The sequence below is a fragment of the Scyliorhinus torazame genome, chromosome 31, assembly GCF_047496885.1.
Source record: "Scyliorhinus torazame isolate Kashiwa2021f chromosome 31, sScyTor2.1, whole genome shotgun sequence".
NCBI classification, from domain to species: Eukaryota; Metazoa; Chordata; class Chondrichthyes; order Carcharhiniformes; family Scyliorhinidae; genus Scyliorhinus; species Scyliorhinus torazame.
In genome coordinates, this window is record NC_092737.1 from 5,555,260 (window position 1) to 5,579,669 (window position 24,410).

The 24,410-nt window shown below is 51.1% G+C and overlaps 1 protein-coding gene across 2 annotated transcripts in view; it reads right to left on the reverse strand.

Moving 5' to 3' along the window:
* The window catches only part of LOC140404625 (disks large homolog 4), a 912,024-nt gene that overhangs the window by 600,021 nt on the left and 287,593 nt on the right, over positions 1–24,410 (reverse strand). Inside the window, exon 1 of one of the 2 annotated variants that reach the window (XM_072493231.1) lies at positions 8,705–8,864. The exons of the other annotated variant lie outside the window; for it this stretch is intronic. Coding sequence (XP_072349332.1) covers positions 8,705–8,746 — 42 coding nt within the window. The 5' untranslated portion in view covers positions 8,747–8,864. Of the gene's footprint in view, positions 1–8,704; positions 8,865–24,410 lie in introns of those variants that run through there. 2 annotated transcript variants of the gene reach the window in all.

Below are 24,410 nucleotides of genomic sequence, written 5' to 3' on the forward strand. Positions count from 1 at the left end.
CACACACACCCACACACACACCCCCTCACACCCCCCCACACACACACACACCCATACACACACCCACACACACACACACCCATACACACACCCATACACACACCCATACACACACCCATACACCCCCCCACACACACCCCAACACACACCCCAACACACACCCATACACACACCCACACATACACCCACACACACCACACACACACTCCCATACACACCCCCCACCCACACCCCCCACACACACCCCCACACAAACACGCAAAAAACACACACACACACCACGCACACCCCCACACACAAAAAACACACACACAGACTCAAAACACAAACACACAAAAAACACACACACACACAAACACACACGCGCACACACTCCCACACACAAAAACACAAAAAGCACACACACACACACACACAACACCCACACATACACACCCACACACACCGACACACACACCCACACACAATCACACACACCCACACTGACATCCACCTGCATTAAACATAACTGAGATAGCTTCCTCTTGAAGCCCCTCAAATGACAACAGGAAGGTAAGGGCCATTCAGGTGTAATGGCGAAGAAAACAGATGCCGGAAATCTAAAGTCCAGTTAGTTAAGGAAACAAGAGAAATGAAGAGAAGTTTTGAAGAAGTCTTCACTTAAGTGAACAGAGACCAAGATACGGTTCAGAAGAATTCAAGGAAAAGTAAACAAAGTGTTCTGAGTTAAAGAGACAATTGCAGTGACTGGGCCTAAAGTGGGACAGCAGCCTTCAAAGGTAAATCAAATAACTGATGCCATTTTAATACAGGCTGGGAATCGAGACTGAAAGCAATTAAGAGCAATGTGCAAAGTAGACAAGGCAAAAAAAATCCTAAAGTGGTTAGTGTAAAATCCTGGACTGGATTCACTGCTAAAAGTAGTTTTATTTAAAAGTGTCATTCGGAAAACCTGGATTCGGGAATGTATGCCGCTAAGGGAAAGTATTATTCTGAGAGAAGATTGTAAAGCAGGCTTTTGTGAGGGAATTTTGGAAACTCACATGTGCTAATCATCTGGGGGGAATCTGAGGGGCTATCCACAGGCGGCAACTTGGGTTCAGAGCAGAGTGCGTGTACTTGCCCACTGTCATCTTGTGTGTTTAAAAGGGACTTTATATTAATGAGACCATCGTCGATTGAGATATACTTAATTAATAGAATACGAAAGGAGTATTGTATCACAATCCAAATGTTTCAAGTATCATAAACATTTTATTCTTGTTCAAGTTAATTAGCGACCCGGTGACTCTCTTCCTCCAGAACTGTTCACAGTCACCCCAGGAACCAGGGCTCCGTATAGCTGAAGCGTGACGTCCGCCGCGCCCCCCCCCCCCCCCCCGCCCCCCCACCCTCTGAACTGGAAGTTAACTTTCATTACTGTAACAATGCAGATACCCATGGTACTGCAGGTGACACATTGGGAGTGTTTGATGGGGGCAGTGTAGAGGGAGCTTTACTCTGTATCTAACCCTGTGCTGTACCTGTCCTGGGAGTGTTTGATGTGGACAGTGTAGAGGGAGCTTTACTCTGTATCTAACCCCGTGCTGTACCTGTCCTGGGAGTGTTTGATGAGGACAGTGTCGGGGAGCTTTACTCTGTATCGAACCCCGTGCTGTACCTGGCCTGTGAGTGTTTGATGGCGACAGTGTAGAGGGAGCTTTACTCTGTATCTAACCCTGTGCTGTACCTGTCCTGGGAGTGTTTGATGTGGACAGTGTAGAGGGAGCTTTACTCTGTATCTAACCCCGTGCTGTACCTGTCCTGGGAGTGTTTGATGGGGACAGTGTCGAGGGAGCTTTACTCTGTATCGAACCCCGTGCTGTACCTGTCCTGGGAGTGTTTGATGGGGACAGTGTGTAGGGAGCTTTACTCTGTATCTAACCCGTGCTGTACCTGTCCTGGGAGTGTTTGATGGGGCCAGTGTAGAGGGAGCTTTACTCTGTATCTTCTTCTCTCTATTTAATCTGTCCAGACCCCTCGTGATGTTGAATCCCTTTATCAAATCTCTGCTTAATCTTCTGTTAATCTTCTCACAGGAGCAACATAGTGGTTAGCACTGCTGCTTCACAGCGCCAGGGTCCCGGGTTCGATTCCCAGCTTGGGTCACTGTCTGTGCGGAGTCTGCACATTCTCCCCGTGTCTGCGTGGGTTTCCTCCGGGTGCTCCGGTTTCCTCCCACGGTCCAAAGATGTGCAGGTTAGGTGGATTGCCCTCAGTGTCCAAAATTGCCCTTAGTGTTGGGTGGGGTTACTGGGTTACGGGGATAGGGTGGAGGTGTTGACCTTGGGTAGGGTGCTCTTTCCAAGAGATGGTGCAGACTCGATGGGCCGAATGGCCTCCTTCTGCACAGTAAACTCTATGATTCAATTCTATGATTCAAACTCGACGGGCCGAATGGCCACCTTTGGGTCACCCGAATGACACCCAGGAAAGACCTGGGTGTGCTAGTGCATGAGTCGCAAAAGGTTGGTTTACAGGTGCAACAGGTGATTAGGAAGGCAAATGGAATTTTGTCCTTCATTGCTAGAGGGATGGTGTTTAAGACTAGGGAGGTTATGCTGCAATTGTATAAGGTGTTAGTGAGGCCACACCTGGAGTATTGTGTTCAGTTTTGGTCTCCTTACTTGAGAAAGGACGTACTGACGCTGGAGGGTGTGCAGAGGAGATTCACTAGGTTAATCCCAGAGCTGAAGGGGTTGGATTACGGGGAGAGGTTGAGTAGACTGGGACTGTACTCGTTGGAATTTAGAAGGATGAGGGGGGATCTTATAGAAACATATAAGATTATGAAGGGAATAGATAGGATAGATGCGGGCAGGTTGTTTCCACTGGCGGGTGAAAGCAGAACTAGAGGGCATAGCCTCAAAAGAAGGGGAAGTAGATTTAGGACTGAGTTTAGGAGGAACTTCTTCACCCAAAGGGTTGTGAAGCTATGGGATTACTTGCCCAGTGAAGCAGTAGAGGCTCCTTAATTAAATGTTTTTAAGATAAAGATCGATAGTTTTTGAAGAATAAAGGGATTAAGGGTTATGGTGTTCGGGCCGGAAAGTGGAGCTGAGTCCACAAAAGATCAGCCACGATCTCATTGAATGGTGGAGCAGGCTCGAGGGGCCAGGTGGCCGACTCCTGCTCCTAGTTCTTATGCTCTTATTATGTTCTTTCTGCAGTCTACCCACGTAAACTGGAGACACTCTCGTGAATATTTCTTGCACTCTCTCTCAAACAATTTCTTGGCCCGAGTGGGGTGACCCGAACGGGACCCAATACTGCAGCTGACGTAGAACCACTGTCTTTTTTACCATAACGCCCTTGCTCTTGCACGCTCCACACCTATTTATAAATTGGGGGATTCCTTTTTATGGTACTAACCGTGATCTCAACACGTGCTGACACCTTCAATGATTTACGTACATCTACCATCCGCCAGCTCCTGACACCCCCCTTAATAATAATAATCATTATTAGTGTCACAAGCAGGCTTACATTAACACTGCAATGACGTTACTGTGAAAAGCCCCTAGTCGCCACATTCCGGCGCCTGTTCGGGTACACAGAGGGAGAATTCAGAATGTCCAGTTCCCCCAGCAGCACGTCTTTCGGGGACTTGTGGGAGGAAACCGGAGCACCCGGAGGAAACCCACGCAGACACGGGGAGAACGTGCAGGCTCCGCGCAGACAGTGACCCGAGCCGGGAATCGAACCTGGGACCCCGGAGCTGTGATGCAGCGGTGCTAACCACTGTGCCGCCCAAAAGAGGGGGGCACCTGAGTGCCCTCGAGCTGGCGTGGACAAGGTTGGCTGAATGGCCTCCTGATGTGCTGCAACTTTTGTACGTTCCTAGGAGGAGGCCACTCGCCCCGTCGAGCCTACCCCGCCATTCCCCACAATGATATCTGACCTTCTACCTTGCCTCCACTGCCTCGCTGACCCCCATCTCCCTTGATTATCTAGATCCATGTTCAAGGTGGCATCAGTACCTGATTCCAAACCATTGGTCCATCAGGACACACACAGGAATTCTCGGGGAAACACGGACACGAACGGTTACCTGAACAAACGACATGTGAATGACACTTTAACTGCCCAAGTCAACTTGGCAAATCCTTCCACCAATCAGGACTATCCGTACCTCACGTTGAGAGGGGTGCAGCTCCTCTGAGGCAGCTGCCAATAAACCGCTCGCAAACCTACCCCACCTGCCTCGGATTTGTGTCATAGGCAGCTTCAAACAATTGGCCGGGTCTCGCGCGCCATCTCTCGCATTGGGAGCCAATGCTCTTCACCCATGGTTGCCACCACGCGCCATCCCGATCGTGCCCAGGATCACGCATGTGCACCAAAGCATCGCTTCATTACATGCTGCGAGGGTCAGAGGGTCAGTACTGAGGGAGTGCCGCACTGTCAGAGGGTCAGTACTGAGGGAGTGCCGCACTGTCAGAGGGTCAGTACTGAGGGAGTGCCGCACTGTCAGAGGGTCAGTACTGAGGGAGCGCCGCACTGTCAGAGGGTCAGTACTGAGGGAGTGCCGCACTGTCGGAGGGTCAGTACTGAGGGAGTGCCGCACTGTCAGAGGGTCAGTACTGAGGGAGTGCCGCACTGTCAGAGGGTCAGTACTGAGGGAGTGCCGCACTGTCAGAGGGTCAGTACTGAGGGAGTGCCGCACTGTCAGAGGGTCAGTACTGAGGGAGTGCCGCACTGTCAGAGTGTCAGTACTGAGGGAGTGCAGCACTGTCAGAGGGTCAGTACTGAGGGAGTGCTGCACTGTCAGAGGGTCTGTACTGAGGGAGTGCAGCACTGTCAGAGGGTCAGTACTGAGGGAGTGCTGCACTGTCAGAGGGTCTGTACTGAGGGAGTGCTGCACTGTCAGAGGGTCAGTACTGAGAGAGTGCCGCACTGTCAGAGGGTCAGTACTGAGGGAGTGCCGCACTGTCAGAGGGTCAGTACTGAGGGAGTGCCGCACTGTCAGAGGGTCAGTACTGAGGGAGTGCCGCACTGTCAGAGGGTCAGTACTGAGGGAGTGCCGCACTGTCAGAGGGTCAGTACTGAGGGAGTGCCGCACTGTCAGAGGGTCAGTACTGAGGGAGTGCCGCACTGTCAGAGTGTCAGTACTGAGGGAGTGCCGCACTGTCAGAGGGTCTGTACTGAGGGAGTGCAGCACTGTCAGAGGGTCAGTACTGAGGGAGTGCTGCACTGTCAGAGGGTCTGTACTGAGGGAGTGCAGCACTGTCAGAGGGTCAGTACTGAGAGAGTGCTGCACTGTCAGAGGGTCTGTACTGAGGGAGTGCTGCACTGTCACAGGGTCAGTACTGAGGGAGTGCCGCACTGTCAGAGGGTCTGTACTGAGGGAGTGCAGCACTGTCAGAGGGTCAGTACTGAGGGAGTGCTGCACTGTCAGAGGGTCTGTACTGAGGGAGTGCAGCACTGTCAGAGGGTCAGTACTGAGGGAGTGCCGCACTGTCAGAGTGTCAGTACTGAGGGCGTGCTGCACTGTCAGAGGGTCAGTACTGAGGGAGAGACGCACTGTCAGAGGGTCAGTACTGAGGGAATGCCGCACTGTCAGAGGGTCTGTACTGAGGGAGTGCAGCACTGTCAGAGGGTCAGTACTGAGGGAGTGCCGCACTGTCAGAGGGTCAGTACTGAGGGAGTGCCGCACTGTCAGAGGGTCAGTACTGAGGGAGTGCCGCACTGTCAGAGGGTCAGTACTGAGGGAGTGCCGCACTGTCAGAGGGTCAGTGAGGGAGCGCCGCACTGTCAGAGGGTCAGTACTGAGGGAGTGCCGCACTGTCAGAGGGTCAGTACTGAGGGAGTGCCGCACTGTCAGAGGGTCAGTACTGAGGGAGTGCCGCACTGTCAGAGGGTCAGTACTGAGGGAGTGCCGCACTGTCAGAGGGTCAGTACTGAGGGAGCGCCGCACTGTCAGAGGGTCAGTACTGAGGGAGTGCCGCACTGTTAGAGGGTCGGTACTGAGGGAGTGCCGCACTGTCGGAGGGTCAGTACTGAGGGAGTGCCGCACTGTCAGAGGGTCAGTACTGAGGGAGTGCCGCACTGTCAGAGGGTCAGTACTGAGGGAGTGCCGCACTGTCAGAGGGTCAGTGAGGGAGCGCCGCACTGTCAGAGGGTCAGTACTGAGGGAGTGCCGCACTGTCAGAGGGTCAGTACTGAGGGAGTGCCGCACTGTCAGAGGGTCAGTACTGAGGGAGTGCCGCACTGTCAGAGGGTCAGTACTGAGGGAGTGCCGCACTGTCAGAGGGTCAGTACTGAGGGAGTGCCGCACTGTCAGAGGGTCAGTACTGAGAGAGTGCCGCACTGTCAGAGGGTGAGTACTGAGGGAGTGCCACACTGTCAGAGGGTCAGTACTGAGGGAGTGCCGCACTGTCAGAGGGTCAGTACTGAGGGAGTGCCGCACTGTCAGAGGGTCAGTACTGAGGGAGCGCCGCACTGTCAGAGGGTCAGTACTGAGGGAGTGCCGCACTGTTAGAGGGTCGGTACTGAGGGAGTGCCGCACTGTCGGAGGGTCAGTACTGAGGGAGTGCCGCACTGTCAGAGGGTCAGTACTGAGGGAGTGCCGCACTGTCAGAGGGTCAGTACTGAGGGAGTGCCGCACTGTCAGAGGGTCAGTGAGGGAGCGCCGCACTGTCAGAGGGTCAGTAGTGAGGGAGTGCCGCACTGTCAGAGGGTCAGTACTGAGGGAGTGCCGCACTGTCAGAGGGTCAGTACTGAGGGAGCGCCGCACTGTCAGAGGGTCAGTACTGAGGGAGTGCCGCACTGTCAGAGGGTCAGTACTGAGGGAGTGCTGCACTGTCAGAGGGTCAGTACTGAGGGAGGCCGCACTGTCAGAGGGTCAGTACTGAGGGAGTGCCGCACTGTCAGAGGGTCGGTACTGAGGGAGTGCCGCACTGTCACAGGGTCAGTACTGAGGGAGTGCCGCACTGTCAGAGGGTCAGTACTGAGGGAGTGCCGCACTGTCAGAGGGTCAGTACTGAGGGAGTGCCGCACTGTCAGAGGGTCAGTACTGAGGGAGTGCCGCACTGTCAGAGGGTCAGTACTGAGGGAGTGCCGCACTGTCAGAGGGTCAGTACTGAGGGAGTGCTGCACTGTCAGAGGGTCAGTACTGAGGGAGTGCCGCACTTGCTGAGGGTCAGTACTGAGGGAGTGCTGCACTGTCAGAGGGTCAGTACTGAGGGAGCGCTGCACTGTCAGAGGGTCAGTACTGAGGGAGTGCTGCACTGTCAGAGGGTCAGTACTGAGGGAGTGCCGCACTGTTAGAGGGTCGGTACTGAGGGAGTGCCGTACTGTCAGAGGGTCAGTACTGGGGGAGCGCCGCACTGTCAGAGGGTCAGTACTGAGGGAGTGCTGCACTGTTAGAGGGTCAGTGAGGGGAGTTCAGCCCGGTGCTCTGGGGCCAATATTTACCCCTCGACCATCGTCACGGAACGATATTACCCTACATCGTCACATTGCTGTCTGTGGGATCTTTCTGTGTGCAAATTCCCTGCAAATTTTCCCAGATTACCACAGTGACGACACTTCGAGAGTGGTCGCCGACAACCTGAGGTGGTGAGAGGCGCGAAAGGGATGCAAGTATATTTTCTACGGGCTGCACCGCCTCGGACGGGTGCCAGGCGTTTAGCCGTAGCCACTAACACACTGCCTCAATTCATCCGGTGGGCGGTGATGCCAGTGTTCATCGACACCCCCCGGCTGCCAGTGACCAGCAACAAAGCTGTGATCACGACGGACCTGCGTCCTGGATATCCAGTCAGAGTGTGAGCCCAGCACGGTGCAGAACGAGAGGCGCCTCCCGTTAAGATTAGTCACCAACCCATCAACACAATCTCCGCCCTTCAGCCAAACGAGCTGGTCACCCACAGACTGCACCTCAACCACCTCGGCAAATCTCAATCACTTCACTCCGGAGGCAGGCTTGGCAATCTCAGATGGCCCACCGGGAGGGAGGGACGGGGTGGGGGTGGCGGGGGTGCTAAATAACAGAGAATACCAATCACACCACGGGCCGTGAAGCAATGGTGACAGAAAGCCAACACATAAATGCATACACACGCAGAGATACACACATACCCAGACAGGCACACACAAATGCGCACACACACATGCAGAGACACACACACACACACACACCCAGACAGGCACATACAACACATAAATGCACACACGCACACATGCAGTGCTACACACACACACATACCCAGACAGGTACACACAAATGCACACACACACATGCAGAGATACACACACACACCCAGAGAGGTACACACAAATGCACACACACACACACATGCAGAGATACACACACACCCAGACAGGTACACACAACACACAAATGCACACACACACACACACATGCAGAGATACACACACACACAGACAGGCACACACACATGCAAAGATACACACACACACACAGACAGGCACACACACACACACACAGACAGGCACACACACACACATGCAGAGATACACACACACTCACAGACAGGCACACACACTCACAGACAGGCACACACACACACACATGCAGAGATACACACACACACACAGACAGGCACACACACACATGCAGAGATACACACACACACACATATCCACGCTGTTGAACAACATACATAGAGCGAGAGAGAGAGAGAGAGAGAGGAATACATACCACACAGGGGCAAAGGTTTGTCAGCTTCGCTTTCCTCTTCATGTACAGAGCAGGGTCTGTCTCCCCTGGCCAATGTGATGGTGATATATTTTATTAGACCTAAAGGCTGGGAGCACACGCAGATCTTGCCACCAAGAACCGTCAGGTAGTCTTTAAGCGGGGGAGGTAGATAGAAGGAAGGGTGGGGGGGGAGGGTGGGGGGGGGGAGAGAGAGTTGGGGATGGGGAGGGGGGGGAGGGAGGGGGGATGGGTGAGGGGAGAGAGAGCGAGGGAGATGGAGAGAGAGAATCCCACTCTGCTCGGGAGACGAGCTGATGGATACGCCGCTCTCCTCTCTCACGCACTCATTTCATTATCATTCCAGCTCCCGATCCCTTAGGTGGGTGATGTACATTTTACTGGCTCTGTGGCGGAGGGTGCTGGAGGGGGGGGGGGGGGGGGGGGGTAGCGAGCGAGGGACTGTGCTGAATATAAATTGCTGAATGTTTCACAACACAGCTGGGTCCTCTCGGAGACACCCTCAGAGTGTTCCTCCCATCGCATCACAGCGCGAGTCGCAACCGGCTCCAGATTTGTTTACGGCGGAGTTCTTCCTGCTCCCTGATGCAGGGAGCGTTGCTTTCCCCCTCTTGTTCCCCCAACGCAGTTTTTCTCAGCATCAGCGGCTGCTGCGTTAACCCCTTGCTGACTGCTGCCTTAAAACGTGGGGGAGAGGTGGCCACTGTGACTGACGATTTGGTGCAATCGTCAGAGCTGGGGGGGCCGGGATGGTGGTGGGGGGTAGACAGAGTGGCCTGCGAATCCCGTGTCCCTTCAATGAGCCAGCAGAATAATAATAATATTTATTATTGTCACAGGTAGGCTGACATTAACACTGCCACAAAGTTACTGTGAAAAGCCCCTCGTCGCCACATTCCGGCGCCTGTTCGGGTCACAGAGGGAGAATTCAGAATGTCCAATTCACCCAACAAGCACGTCTTTCGGGACTTGTGGGAGGAAACCGGAGCACCCGGAGGAAACCCACGCAGACACGGGGAGGACGTGCAGACTCCGCACAGACAGTGACCCAAGCCGGGAATCGAACCCGGGACCCTGGCGCTGTGAAGCAACAGTGCTAACCGCTGTGCTACCGTGCCGCCCCAAGCAATAAAGTATATTTTCTCGGATCCTGTGAGGAGGAAGGGGGTGCCAGCACTGGGTTTGGGGGGGGGGGGGGGGGCGAGGAAAACAGATGCGGGATCTTCCTGTGCGCGCACAGCGCTCAACGCTACACTGGGAAATGATGGCCACGCATCCTTCTCCAGCTCAGCCCCTCACCAGTTCTCGCTGAGGAAAGGGGGAAGGACGTGAGCAATATTCTCCACAAACCTCTGGGCAGTGAGCACGGACAGACTGTTTGACTGTGGAGTGCATCACAGGGGAGTCGGATCTCCTCGATACGCAGGGCACGAGATACACATGCTTACCAGCAGGGGGTAGCAGACAGCTTAGAGACCCATACCCCAGGATGGTTATTTCCTTAACACCACCCCCCCCCATCCCACCCCTGTTAGGAACGGGTTAACAGACCTTCCAATTAAATACTAATTTGCCGTTAATTATCCAATAGAAGTTGTCATGATATTCAGATAAACATATCATGGTGCAAACACACATACACACTGATGGACAGGTCAACGGACCAATCAACACACACGCAACATCACAGCCAATCACCAGTGAGAGCACACGCACTATAAAACGGGGAACACCACAGTTCCCGCTCATTGCAGCAGGAGACAGCTCAGAGCACAGAGCTCACAGCGTGCCACTCAGACATACACCATGTGCTGAGTGCCTCTCTGCGATAGTGTTAGGGCTGGGTCCACAGGTTAACGGGTAAATTACGAACCACAGTCATAAGTTTACAGATGTTGTTATCAAGAATAATAAAACAGAGTTGTACCATCTACAACCGTGTTGGTTCGTCTGTATAGTGGAACACCCAACACGACATAGTACCAGAATTGGAACCCAGCAACTGTGAAACTTACCTGCACATCTTCAGGGATCCGCCATCCTGCGCCATGGACACCATCAGCCCGCCGCAGCCGCTCCAAATCGCTGGAAACCTCGGCGTCAACTGGAAGCTGTTTAAACAGCGCTTCCAGCTCTTCCTAGAAGCCACAGACAGGGAGAATGCATCGGACACCAGGAAGATCGCCCTCCTCCTCTCCACGGCGGGGCAACACGCCATCCACATCTAGAACTCCCTGGTGTTCACGGAAGGTGAGGACAAGACGAAGTACAAGACGGTCCTTCTAAAACTTGAGCAACACTTCAGCGTCGAGGTGAATGAGAGTTTCGAGAGGTACCTCTTCCAGCAGCGCCTGCAGGGTAAGGATGAGCCTTTTCAATCTTTCCTGACACACCTCCGTATCCTCACACAGTCCTGCGGCTATGAGGCCACCTCCGATTCCATGATTCGGGACCAGATAGTTTTTGGCGTCACCTCGGGCACCCTACGCCAGCAGCTCCTCAAAATTAAGAGCCTCACCCTAGCCACCGCCATCGAAGCCTGTGTCGTCCATGAAAACGCGACCAGCCGGTACTCCCAATTCCAGGCGGCCGAATCGGCACGGCAGGGGTCCTACGAGGCCGAGCGGGTCCAGTCGATCGAGTTCCTCCCGGCCCGCAGCCCGGACGAGGGCGGCCATTTTGCACGCTTTCCGCGGCCTCCCACGCTTGTACGCACCAAAAGAGACGTCGACGCAGAGGGACGTGACGCGCAGGCGCGCTCTACGCAGGACCGAACTGCGCATGCGCGGTGGCGCAACGAACGCCATGATGTCACGACGTGCGGCAACTGTGGATCCGCACATTTAAAGCGGCAATGTCCGGCAAGAAACCGCCAATGCCTCCGCTGTGGCAAGATGGGCCACTACGCTGCCTGCTGTCGAGCAGCACAACCTGCCAACGCTCCCCAATTCCGCCGGCCTCGCAGGGACGTGCGGGCCATTCAGCCTCCATACACCGAGTCATACCCTGACGATGTACAGACCGGTGATACCGACGACCGGGAAGCCTTCCGCGTTGCGGTCATTGACAGAAATCGGATGTCCCCAAGTAGGACCCACCAGCCGATGCCAGTGAACAGCGTTAATCCGGGTGATGAATGGTGTGCCACCCTAACGGTCAACCCGAATTCGTCGCCCACCTACTAGGCTGGACTTATGAGCCTGTTTGCACATTGGACTCACTAACATGTTATGCCACAATGTTAATGTGTTTCTCTTTTTGTCGTTACAGGAGTTTGTTTTCGATGTTTGATGATTGCACTTGTTTTGTTTGTGGTACAAACTTGTTGCTCTGTTGCACCTGACACCTTCCTCTGTATATAGTTTAGTCCCATGTACATGTTGTAGATATTGCACACACACATTCAGCTGCACTCAGTACACACCAATATTTATTACCACACAGGCACATATTCATGTAAAAAGGGGGGATGTCATGATATTCAGATAAACATATCATGGTGCAAACACACACACACTGATGGACAGATCAACGGACCAATCAACACACACGCAACATCACAGCCAATCACCAGTGAGAACACACGCACTATAAAACAGGGAACACCACAGTTCCCGCTCATTCCAGCAGGAGACAGCTCAGGGCACAGAGCTCACAGCGTGCCACACAGACATACACCATGTGCTGAGTGCCTCTCTAAGATAGTGTTAGGGCTGGGTCCACAGGTTAACGGGTAAAGTACGAACCACAGTCATAAGTTTACAGATGTTGTTATCAAGAGTAATAAAACAGAGTTGTACCATCTACAACCGTGTTGGTTTGTCTGTATAGCGGGACACCCAACACGACAGAAGTCACTGATGTCTCAAGGGGTTACAGGTGGCACTGTTTGTTGGTGAGATTTGTGTGTGAAGTTGGATCAAAGAAATAAAGGTGTATCATGGAGAGGCAGAACTCTTGTCTCCATTACTCTACAGCAACCCAGAAGCTTAAACACCCCCCACCCCACCATCACCTTGGGGTGCTGAAACTAACTGTAGGCTCCCTCCTTTGACGCCCAGTGGGTGCCGATAGCTAACCAAGATTGGGCAATGTATCATATACACCCCTGCCTGTATCATATACACCCCTGCCTGCATCATATACAACCCTGCCTGCACCATATACACCCCTGCCTGCATCATATACACCCCTGCCTGAATCATATACACCCCTGCCTGTATCATATACACCCCTGCCTGAATCATATACACCCCTGCCTGTATCATATACACACCTGCCTGCATCATATACACCCCTGCCTGAATCATATACACCCCTGCCTGTATCATATACACACCTGCCTGCATCATAGACATCCCTGCCTGTACCATATACATCCCTGCCTGTATCATATACATCCCTGCCTGCATCATATACATCCCTGCCTGCATCATATACATCCCTGCCTGTATCATATACATCCCTGCCTGTATCATATACATCCGTGTCTGTGTCGTGTACGCCCCTGTCTGTATCATATACATCCCTGTCTGTATCGTATACATCCCCGTCTGTATCGTATACATCCCTGCCTGTATCATATACACCCCTGCCTGTACCATAGACATCCCTGCCTGTACCATATACATCCCTGCCTGTATCATATACATCCCTGCCTGTATCATATACATCCCTGCCTGTATCATATACATTCCTGCCTGTATCATATACATCCGTGTCTGTGTCGTGTACGTCCCTGTCTGTATCGTACACACCCCTGCCTGTATCGTACACATCCCTGTCTGTATCGTATACATCCCTGTCTGAATCATATACACCCCTGTCTGTATCATATACATCCCTGCCTGTATCATATACATCCCTGCCTGTATCGGACACATCCCTGCCTGTATCGTACACAGCCATGCCTGTATCATATACACACTGTCTGTATCATATACACCCTGTCTATATCGTACACATCTCTGCCTGTATCATATACATACCTGCCTGTATCATATATATCCCTGCCTGTATCATATACATCCCTGCCTGTATCATATACATCACTGCCTGTATCATATATATCCCTGCCTGTATCATATACATCCCTGCCTGTATCGTATACATCCCTGTCTGTATCGTATGCATCCCTGTCTGTATCATATACATCCCTGCCTGTATCATATACATCCTTGTCTGTATCGTACACATCCCTGTCTGTATCATATACATCCCTGCCTGGATCATACACATCCCTGTCTGTATCGTACACATCCCTGCCTATATCGTACACATCCCTGCCTGTACCATACACATCCCTGTCTGTATCGTATACATCCCTACCTGTATCGTATACATCCCTGCCTGTATCATATACATCCCTGTCTGTATCACATACATCCCTGCCTGTATCGCACACATCCCTGTCTGTATCGTATACATCCCTGCCTGTATCGTATACATCCCTGTCTGTATCGTACACATCCCTGTCTGTATCGTACACATCCCTGTCTGTATCGTATACATCCCTGTCTGTATCGTACACATCCCTGCCTGTATCATACACATCCCTGTCTGTATCGTATACATCCCTGCCTGTATCCTATACATCCCTGTCTGTATCATACACATCCCTGCCTGTATCATACACATCCCTGTCTGTATCGTATACATCCCTGTCTGTATCGTACACATCCCTGCCTGTATCATACACATCCCTGTCTGTATCGTATACATCCCTGTCTGTATCGTACACTTCCCTGTCTGTATCGTATACATCCCTGTCTGTATCGTACACATCCCTGCCTGTATCGTACACATCCCTGTCTGTATCATACACATCCCTGCCTGTATCATATACATCCCTGTCTGTATCGTATACATCCCTGCCTGTATCGTATACATCCCTGTCTGTATCGTACACATCCCTGTCTGTATCGCACACATCCCTGTCTGTATCGTACACATCCCTGTCTGTATCGTACACATCCCTGTCTGTATCGTACACATCCCTGTCTGTATCGTAAACATCCATGCCTGGATCGTACACATCCCTGCCTGTATCGTACACATTCCTGTCTGTATCGTATACATCCCTGCCTGGATCATACACATCCCTGTCTGTATCGTATACATCCCTGCCTGTATCGTATACATCCCTGTCAGTATCGTATACATCCCTGCCTGTATCATATACATCCCTGTCTGTATCATACACATCCCTGTCTGTATCGTACACATCCCTGTCTGTATCATACACATCCCTGCCTGTATCATATACATCCCTGCCTGTATCGTATACATCTCTGCCTGTATCGTATACATCCCTGTCTGTATCGTATACATCCCTGTCTGTATCGTACACATCCCTGTCTGTATCGTACACATCCCTGTCTGTATCGTACACATCCCTTCCTGTATCGTATACATCCCTGTCTGTATCGTATACATCCTTGTCTGTATCGTATACATCCCTGTCTGTATCGTACACATCCCTGCCTGCATCGAATACATCCCTGCCTGGATCATACACATCCCTGTCTGTATCGTATATATCCCTGTCTGTATCGTATACATCCCTGTCTGTACCGTATACATCCCTGTCTGTAATGTACACATCCCTGTCTGTATCGTACACATCCCTGCCTGTATCTTATACATCCCTGTCTGTATCGTATACATCCCTGTCTGTATCGTACACATCCCTGCCTGCATCGAATACATCCCTGCCTGGATCATACACATCCCTGTCTGTATCGTATACATCCCTGTCTGTATCGTATACATCCCTGTCTGTATCATATACATCCCTGCCTGTATCGTATACATCCCTGTCTGTATCGTACACATCCCTGTCTGTATCGTACACATCCCTGTCTGTATCGTATACATCCCTGCCTGGATCATACATATCCCTGTCTGTATCGTATACACCCCTGCCTGTATCGTATACATCCCTGTCTGTATCGTACACATCCCTGTCTGTATCATATACATCCCTGCCTGTATCATATACATCCTTGTCTGTATCGTACACATCCCTGCCTGTATCGTACACATCCCTGTCTGTATCATATACATCCCTGCCTGGATCATACACATCCCTGTCTGTCTCGTACACATCCCTGCCTATATCGTACACATCCCTGCCTGTATCATACACATCCCTGTCTGTATCATTTACATCCCTACCTGTATCGTATACATCCCTGCCTGTATCGTATACATCCCTGTCTGTATCACAACATCCCTGCCTGTATCGCACACATCCCTGTCTGTATCGTATACATCCCTGCCTGTATCGTATACATCCCTGTCTGTATCGTATACATCCCTGTCTGTATCGTACACATCCCTGTCTCTATCGTACACATCCCTGTCTGTATCGTATACATCCCTGCCTGTATCATACACATCCCTGCCTGCATCGTATACATCCCTGCCTGGATCATACACATCCCTGCCTGTATCGTATACATCCCTGCCTGTATCGTATACATCCCTGTCAGTATCGTACACATCCCTGTCTGTATCGTATACATCCCTGTCTGTATCGTATACACCCCTGCCTGTATCGTACACATCCCTGTCTGTATCGTACACATACCTGTCTGTATCGTACACACCCCAGTCTGTATCGTACACATCCCTGTCTGTATCGTACACATCCCCGTCTGTATCATACACATCCCTGTCTGTATCGTACACATCCCTGTCTGTATCGTACACATCCCTGTCTGTATCATACACATCCCTGCCTGTATCATATACATCCCTGCCTGTATCGTATACATCCCTGCCTGTATCGTATACATCCCTGTCTGTATCGTACACATCCCTGTCTGTATCGTACACATCCCTGTCTGTATCATATACATCCCTGCCTGTATCGTATACATCCCTGTCTGTATCGTATACATCCCTGTCTGTATCGTACACATCCCTGCCTGCATCGTATAAATCCCTGCCTGGATCATACACATCCCTGTCTGTATCGTATACATCCATGCCTGTATCGTATACATCCCTGTCTGTATCATATACATCCCTGCCTGTATCGTACACATCCCTGCCTGTATCCTATACATCCCTGCCTGTATCGTACACATCCCTGCCTGTATCGTATACATCCCTGCCTGTATCGTACACATCCCTGCCTGTATCGTACACATCCCTGTCTGTATCGTATACATCCCTGTCTGTATCGTATACATCCCTGCCTGTATCCTATACATCCCTGCCTGTATCGTATACATCCCTGTCAGTATCATATACATTCCTGCCTGTATCGTATACATCCCTGTCTGTATCGTACACACCTCTGTCTGTATTGTCTACATCCCTGCCTGGATCATACACATCCCTGTCTGTATCGTATACATCCCTGCCTGTATCCTATACATCCCTGCCTGTATCGCACACATCCCTGTCTGTATCGTACACATCCCTGTCTGTATCGTACACATCCGTGTCTGTATCATATACATCCCTGTCTGTATCGTACACATCCCTGTCTGTATCATACACATCCCTGCCTGTATCATATACATCCCTGTCTGTATCGTATACATCCCTGCCTGTATCGTATACATCCCTGTCTATCGTATACATCCCTGTCTGTATCGTACACATCCCTGCCTGCATCGTATAAATCCCTGCCTGGATCATACACATCCCTGTCTGTATCGTATACATCCCTGCCTGTATCGTATACATCCCTGTCTGTATCATATACATCCCTGCCTGTATCGTACACATCCCTGTCTGTATCGTACACATCCCTGTCTGTATCGTACACAGCCCTGTCTGTATCGTATACATCCCTGCCTGGATCATACACATCCCTGCCTGTATCGTACACATTCCTGTCTGTATCGTATACATCCCTGCCTGGATCATACACATCCCTGTCTGTATCGTATACATCCCTGTCTGTATCGTATACATCCCTGCCTGTATCGTATACATCCCTACCTGTATCGTATACATCCCTGTCTGTATCGTACACATACCTGTCTGTATCGTACACATCCCTGTCTGTATCGTATACATCCCTGCCTGGATCATACACATCCCTGTCTGTATCGTATACATCCCTGCCTGTATCGTATACATCCCTGTCTGTATCGTACTCATCCCTGTCAGTATCATATACATCCCTGTCTGTATCGTATACATCCCTGTCTGTATTTCGTATACATCCCTGCCTGTATCGTATACATCCCTGCCTGTATCGTATACATCCCTGTCTGTATCGTACACATCCCTGTCTGTATCGTACACATCCCTGCCTGGATCATACACATCCCTGTCTGTATCGTATACATCCCTGCCTGTATCGTACACATCCCTGTCTGTATCGTACACATCCCTGTCTGTATCGTACACATCCCTGCCTGTATCCTATACATCCCTGCCTGTATCGTACACACCCCTGTCTGCATCGTACACATCGCAGTCTGTATCGTACACATCGCTGTCTGTATCATATACATCCCTGTCTGTATCGTATACATCCCTGCCTGTATCGTACACACCCCTGTCTGTATCGTACACACCCCTGTCTGTATTGTACACATCCCTGTCTGTATCGTACACATCCCTGCCTGTATCGTATACATCCCTGTCTGTATCGTACACATCCCTGCCTGTATCGTACACATCCCTGCCTGTATCGTACTCATCCCTGTCTGCATCGTACACACCCCTGTCTGTATCGTAACATCCCTGCCTGTATCGTGCACATCCCTGCCTGTATCGTACACATCGCTGTCTGTATCGTACACATCCCTGCCTGTATCGTACACATCCCTGCCTGTATCGTATACATCCCTGCCTGTATCGTACACATCCCTGCCTGTATCGTACACATCCCTGTCTGTATCGTATACATCCCTGTCTGTATCGTATACATCCCTGCCTGTATCCTATACATCCCTGCCTGTATCGTATACATCCCTGCCTGTATCGGACACATCCCTGCCTGTATCGTACACATCCCTGCCTGTATCGTGCACATCTCTGCCTGTATCGTGCATATCCGTGTCTGTATCGTACACACCCCTGTCTGTATCGTACACATCCCTGCATGTATCGTACACATCCATGCCTGTATCGTACACATCCCTGCCTGTATCGTACACATCCCTGCCTGTATCGTACACATCGCTGTCTGTATCGTACACATCGCTGCCTGTATCCTACACATCGCTGTCTGTATCGTACACATCGCTGCCTGTATCGTACACATCCCTGCCTGTATCGTACACATCCCTGTCTGTATCGTACACATCCCTGCCTGTATCGTACACATCGCTGTCTGTATCGTACACATCCCTGCCTGTATCGTACACACCCCTGTCTGTATCGTACACATCCCTGCCTGTATCGTACACACCCCTGTCTGTATCTCATACATCGCTGTCTGTATCGTACACATCGCTGCCTGTATCATACACATCCCTGTCTGTATCGTACACACCCCTGTCTGTATCCTATGCATCCCTGTCTGTATCGTACACATCCCTGTCTGGATCATACACATCCCTGTCTGTATCGTACACATCACTGTCTGTATCGTACACATCCCTGCCTGTATCGTACACATCCCTGTCTGTATCGTACACACCCCTGTCTGTATCGTACACACCCCTGTCTGTATCGTACACATCCCTGCCTGTATCCTATACATCCCTGCCTGTATCGTACACATCCCTGGCTGTATCGTACACATCCCTGCCTGTATCGTACACATCCCTGTCTGTATCGTACACATCCCTGCCTGTATCGTACACATCCCTGCCTGTATCGTACACATCCCTGCCTGTATCGTACACATCGCTGTCTGTATCGTACACATCACTGCCTGTATCCTATACATAACTGTCTGTATCGTACACATCCCTGTCTGTATCGTATAATCCCTGCCTGTATCATATACATCCCTGTCTGTATCGTATACATCCCTGTCTGTATCGTACACATCCCTGCCTGTATCGTATACATCCCTGTCTGTATTGTATACACCCTGTCTGTATCGTATACATCCCTGTCTGTATCGTACACATCCCTGCCTGTATCCGATACATCCCTGTCTGTATCGTACACATCCCTGTCTGTATCGTACACATCCCTGCCTGTATCGTACACATCCCTCCCTGTATCGTATAAATCCCTGCCTGTATCGTATACATCCCTGCCTGTATCGTATACGTCCCTGTCTGTATCGTATACGTCCCTGTCTGTATCGTACACGTCCCTGTCTGTATCGTATACGTCCCTGTCTGTATCGTATACATCCCTGCCTGTATCGTACACATCCCTGTCTATATCGTACACATCCCTGTCTGTATCGTACACATCCCTGCCTGTATCGTATACATCCCTGCCTGTATCATATACATCCCTGCCTGTATCGCATATATCCCTGCCTGTATCGTATACATCCCTGTCTGTATCGTATACATCCCTGCCTGTATCGTTTACATCCCTGCCTGTATCGTATACATCCCTGCCTGTATCGTACACATCCCTGCCTGTATCGTACACATCCCTGTCTGTATCGTACACATCCCTGTCTGTATCGTACACATCCCTGTATGTATCGTACACATCCCTGTCTGTATCGTACACATCCCTGCCTGTATCGTACACATCCCTGCCTGTATCGTACACACCCCTGTCTGCATCGTACACATCGCTGTATGTATCGTACACATCGCTGCCTGTATCGTACACATCGCTGCCTGTATCGTACACATCGCTGCCTGTATCGTACACATCCCTGCCTGTATCGTACACATCCCTGCCTGTATCGTACACATCCCTGTCTGTATCGTACACATCCCTGTCTGTATCGTATACATCCCTGTCTGTATCGTATACATCCCTGTCTGTATTGTATACATCCCTGCCTGTATCCTATACATCCCTGCCTGTATCGTACACATCCCTGCCTGTATCGTACACATCCCTGCCTGTATCGTACACATCCCTGCCTGTATCGTACACATCCCTGCCTGTATCGTGCACATCCGTGCCTGTATCGTACACATCGCTGTCTGTATCATACACACCCCTCTCTGTATCGTACACACCCCTCTCTGTATCGTATACATCCCTGCCTGTATCGCACACATCCCTGCCTGTATCGTACACATCCCTGCCTGTATCGTACACATCGCTGCCTGTATCGTACACATCGCTGCCTGTATCGTACACATCGCTGCCTGTATCGTATACATCCCTGCCTGTATCGTATACATCCCTGCCTGTATCATACACATCCCTGTCTGTATCGTACACATTCCTGTCTGTATCGTACACATCCCTGTCTATATCGTACACATCCCTGTCTGTATCGTACACATCCCTGCCTGTATCATACACATCCCTGCCTGTATCATACACATCCCTGCCTGTATCGTATACATCCCTGTCTGTATCGTACACATCCCTGTCTGTATCGTACACACCCCTGTCTGTATCGTACACACCCCTGCCTGTATCGTACACATCGCTGCCTGTATCGTACACATCGCTGCCTGTATCGTACACATCCCTGCCTGTATCGTACACATCCCTGCCTGTATCGTACACATCCCTGTCTGTATCGTACACATCCCTGTCTGTATCGTATACATCCCTGTCTGTATCGTATACATCCCTGCCTGTATCCTATACATCCCTGCCTGTATCGTACACATCCCTGCCTGTATCGTACACATCCCTGCCTGTATCGTACACATCCCTGCCTGTATCGTACACATCCCTGCCTGTATCGTGCACATCCGTGCCTGTATCGTGCACATCCGTGCCTGTATCGTACACATCGCTGTCTGTATCGTACACACCCCTGTCTGTATCGTACACATCCCTGTCTGTATCGTACACATCCCTGCCTGTATCGTACACATCCCTGCCTGTATCGTACACATCCCTGCCTGCATCGTACACATCGCTGCCTGTATCGTACACATCGCTGCCTGTATCGTACACATCGCTGCCTGTATCGTACACATCCCTGCCTGTATCGTACACATCCCTGCCTGTATCGTACACATCGCTGCCTGTATCGTACACATCCCTGCCTGTATCGTACACACCCCTGTCTGTATCGCATACATCGCTGTCTGTATCGTACACATCGCTGCCTGTATCATACACACCCCTGTCTGTATCGTATACATCCCTGTCTGTATCGTACACATCCCTGCCTGTATCGTACACATCCCTGTCTGTATCGTACACACCCCTGTCTGTATCGTATACATCCCTGCCTGTATCGTACACACCCCTGTCTGTATCCTACACATCCCTGTCTGTATCGTACACATCCCTGCCTGTATCGTACACATCCCTGTCTGTATCGTACACATCCCTGTCTGTATCGTATACATCCCTGCCTGTATCGTACACATCCCTGTCTGTATCGTACACATCCCTGTCTGTATCGTATACATCCCTGTCTGTATCGTATACATCCCTGCCTGTATCGTACGCATCCCTGTCTGTATCGTACACATCTCTGTCTGTATCGTACACATCCCTGTCTGTATCGTACACACCCCTGTCTGTATCGTACACACCCCTGTCTGTATCGTACACATCCCTGCCTGTATCGTACACATCCCTGCCTGTATCGTACACATCCCTGCCTGTATCGTACACATCCTTGCCTGTATCGTACACATCCCTGCCTGTATCGTACACATCCCTGTCTGTATCCTATACATCCCTGTCTGTATCGTACACATCCCTGTCTGTATCGTACACATCGCTGTCTGTATCGTATACATCCCTGTCTGTATCGTACACATCCCTGTCTGTATCGTATACATCCCTGCCTGTATCGTACACACCCCTGTCAGCATCAACGGGGCCGAGGTGGAGATGGTTAGCAGTTTCAAATTCCTAGGGGTGCACATCTCCAAAAATCTGTCCTGGTCCACCCACGTCGACGCTACCACCAAGAAAGCACAACAGCGCCTATACTTCCTCAGGAAACTAAGGAAATTCGGCATGTCCACATTAACTCTTACCAACTTTTACAGATGCACCATAGAAAGCATCCTATCGGGCTGCATCACAGCCTGGTATGGCAACAGCTCGGCCCAGGACCGCAAGAAACTTCAGAGAGTCGTGAACACCGCCCAGTCCATCACACGAACCTGCCTCCCATCCATTGACTCCATCTACACCTTCCGCTGCCTGGGGAAAGCGGGCAGCATAATCAAAGACCCCTCCCACCCGGCTTACTCACTCTACCAACTTCTTCCATCGGGCAGGAGATACAGAAGTCTGAGAACACGCACGAACAGACTCAAAAACAGCTTCTTCCCCACTGTCACCAGACTCCTAAATGACCCTCTTATGGACTGAACTGATCTTTTCACAAACCATCTCTATAGAGTCATACTGCACTCCTGTATGCTTCACCCGAGGTCTGCGTCTATGTATTTACATTGTGTATTTTATTAATAATAATAATCTTTATTGTCACAAATAGGCTTACTGTCGCCAGTCGGCATACTGCAATGAAGTTACTGTGAAAAGCCCCTCGTCGCCACATTCCGGCGCCTGTTCGGGTCACAGAGGGAGAATTCAGAATGTCCAATTCAGCTAACAGCACGTCTTTCGGGACTTGTGGGAGGAAACCGGAGCACCCGGAGGAAACCCACGCAGACACGGGGAGAACGTGCAGACTCTGCACAGACAGTGACCCGAGCGGGGAATCGAACCTGGGACCCTGGCGCTGTGAAGCAACAGTGCTAACCGCTGTGCTATCGTGCTGCCCTATTTCTGTGCGCCCAATGTTTTCTCATGTACGGAACGATCTGTCCGGACAGTACGCGGAACAATACTTTGCACTGTACCGCGGTACACGTGACAATAAATCAAATCCCAATCAAGCACTGCGGCAGTGAGCGATAGAAAGCCACGGGAAGCTCGGTGGATTTTAAGGGAATGTTTTAGAGAGAGAGAGAGGTTTGGGGAGGGAATTCCAGAGCTTAGGGCCCCACAGGCAGCTGGGGGCACCTTTGCCAATGGTGGAGCGATGGGAATCGGGCGATGCTCACTGGTCAGACGCTGACAGGATGTTCTCCACCTGCGGAAGGTTCCAGGACCACGGGATTCAGTTTAAAAATACCCAATTACCGTTTAAGACGGAGGTGAGGAATTTTACGCCAATCGGCACCATTAGACCTTGAATTCCAGATTTTATTGAATTCGAATTTCACTATCTGCAGTGGCCGGATTTGAACCCAGGTCTCCAGAGCGTTACTCTGGGACTCCGGTTTACTGGGTTCAGTGACAATACCACTGCACCCTGCACCTCCCAGTTCCCTTTCGAAAGTTCCGTCCATTCAGACCCCGTCGCGGTGTCGGAGGCCTCGATCAAATCTCCCCCTTAACCTTCTCTGCTTGGAGAAGAACAATCCCGGCTCCTCCCAGGATCTCCGCCTGGATTTAACTCCCTCTCGACCCTGGCCCCTTTCCAAGAAGACCCCTCCCCACCCCCTCACAGGCCGAGGGTGCATTCACTCAGAGCCAAAGGTGACAGAATATCGCCACCAGAGTCCGCGCCCACGGTTTTGAAAGAAAAATCAACGGGATGGCGGACACGAGAACTGATATTGCGACAGTAACTTGCACCTCATCGCAACGTTCCAAAGAGCCAATCAGAGACAAGCGCCACCCAATA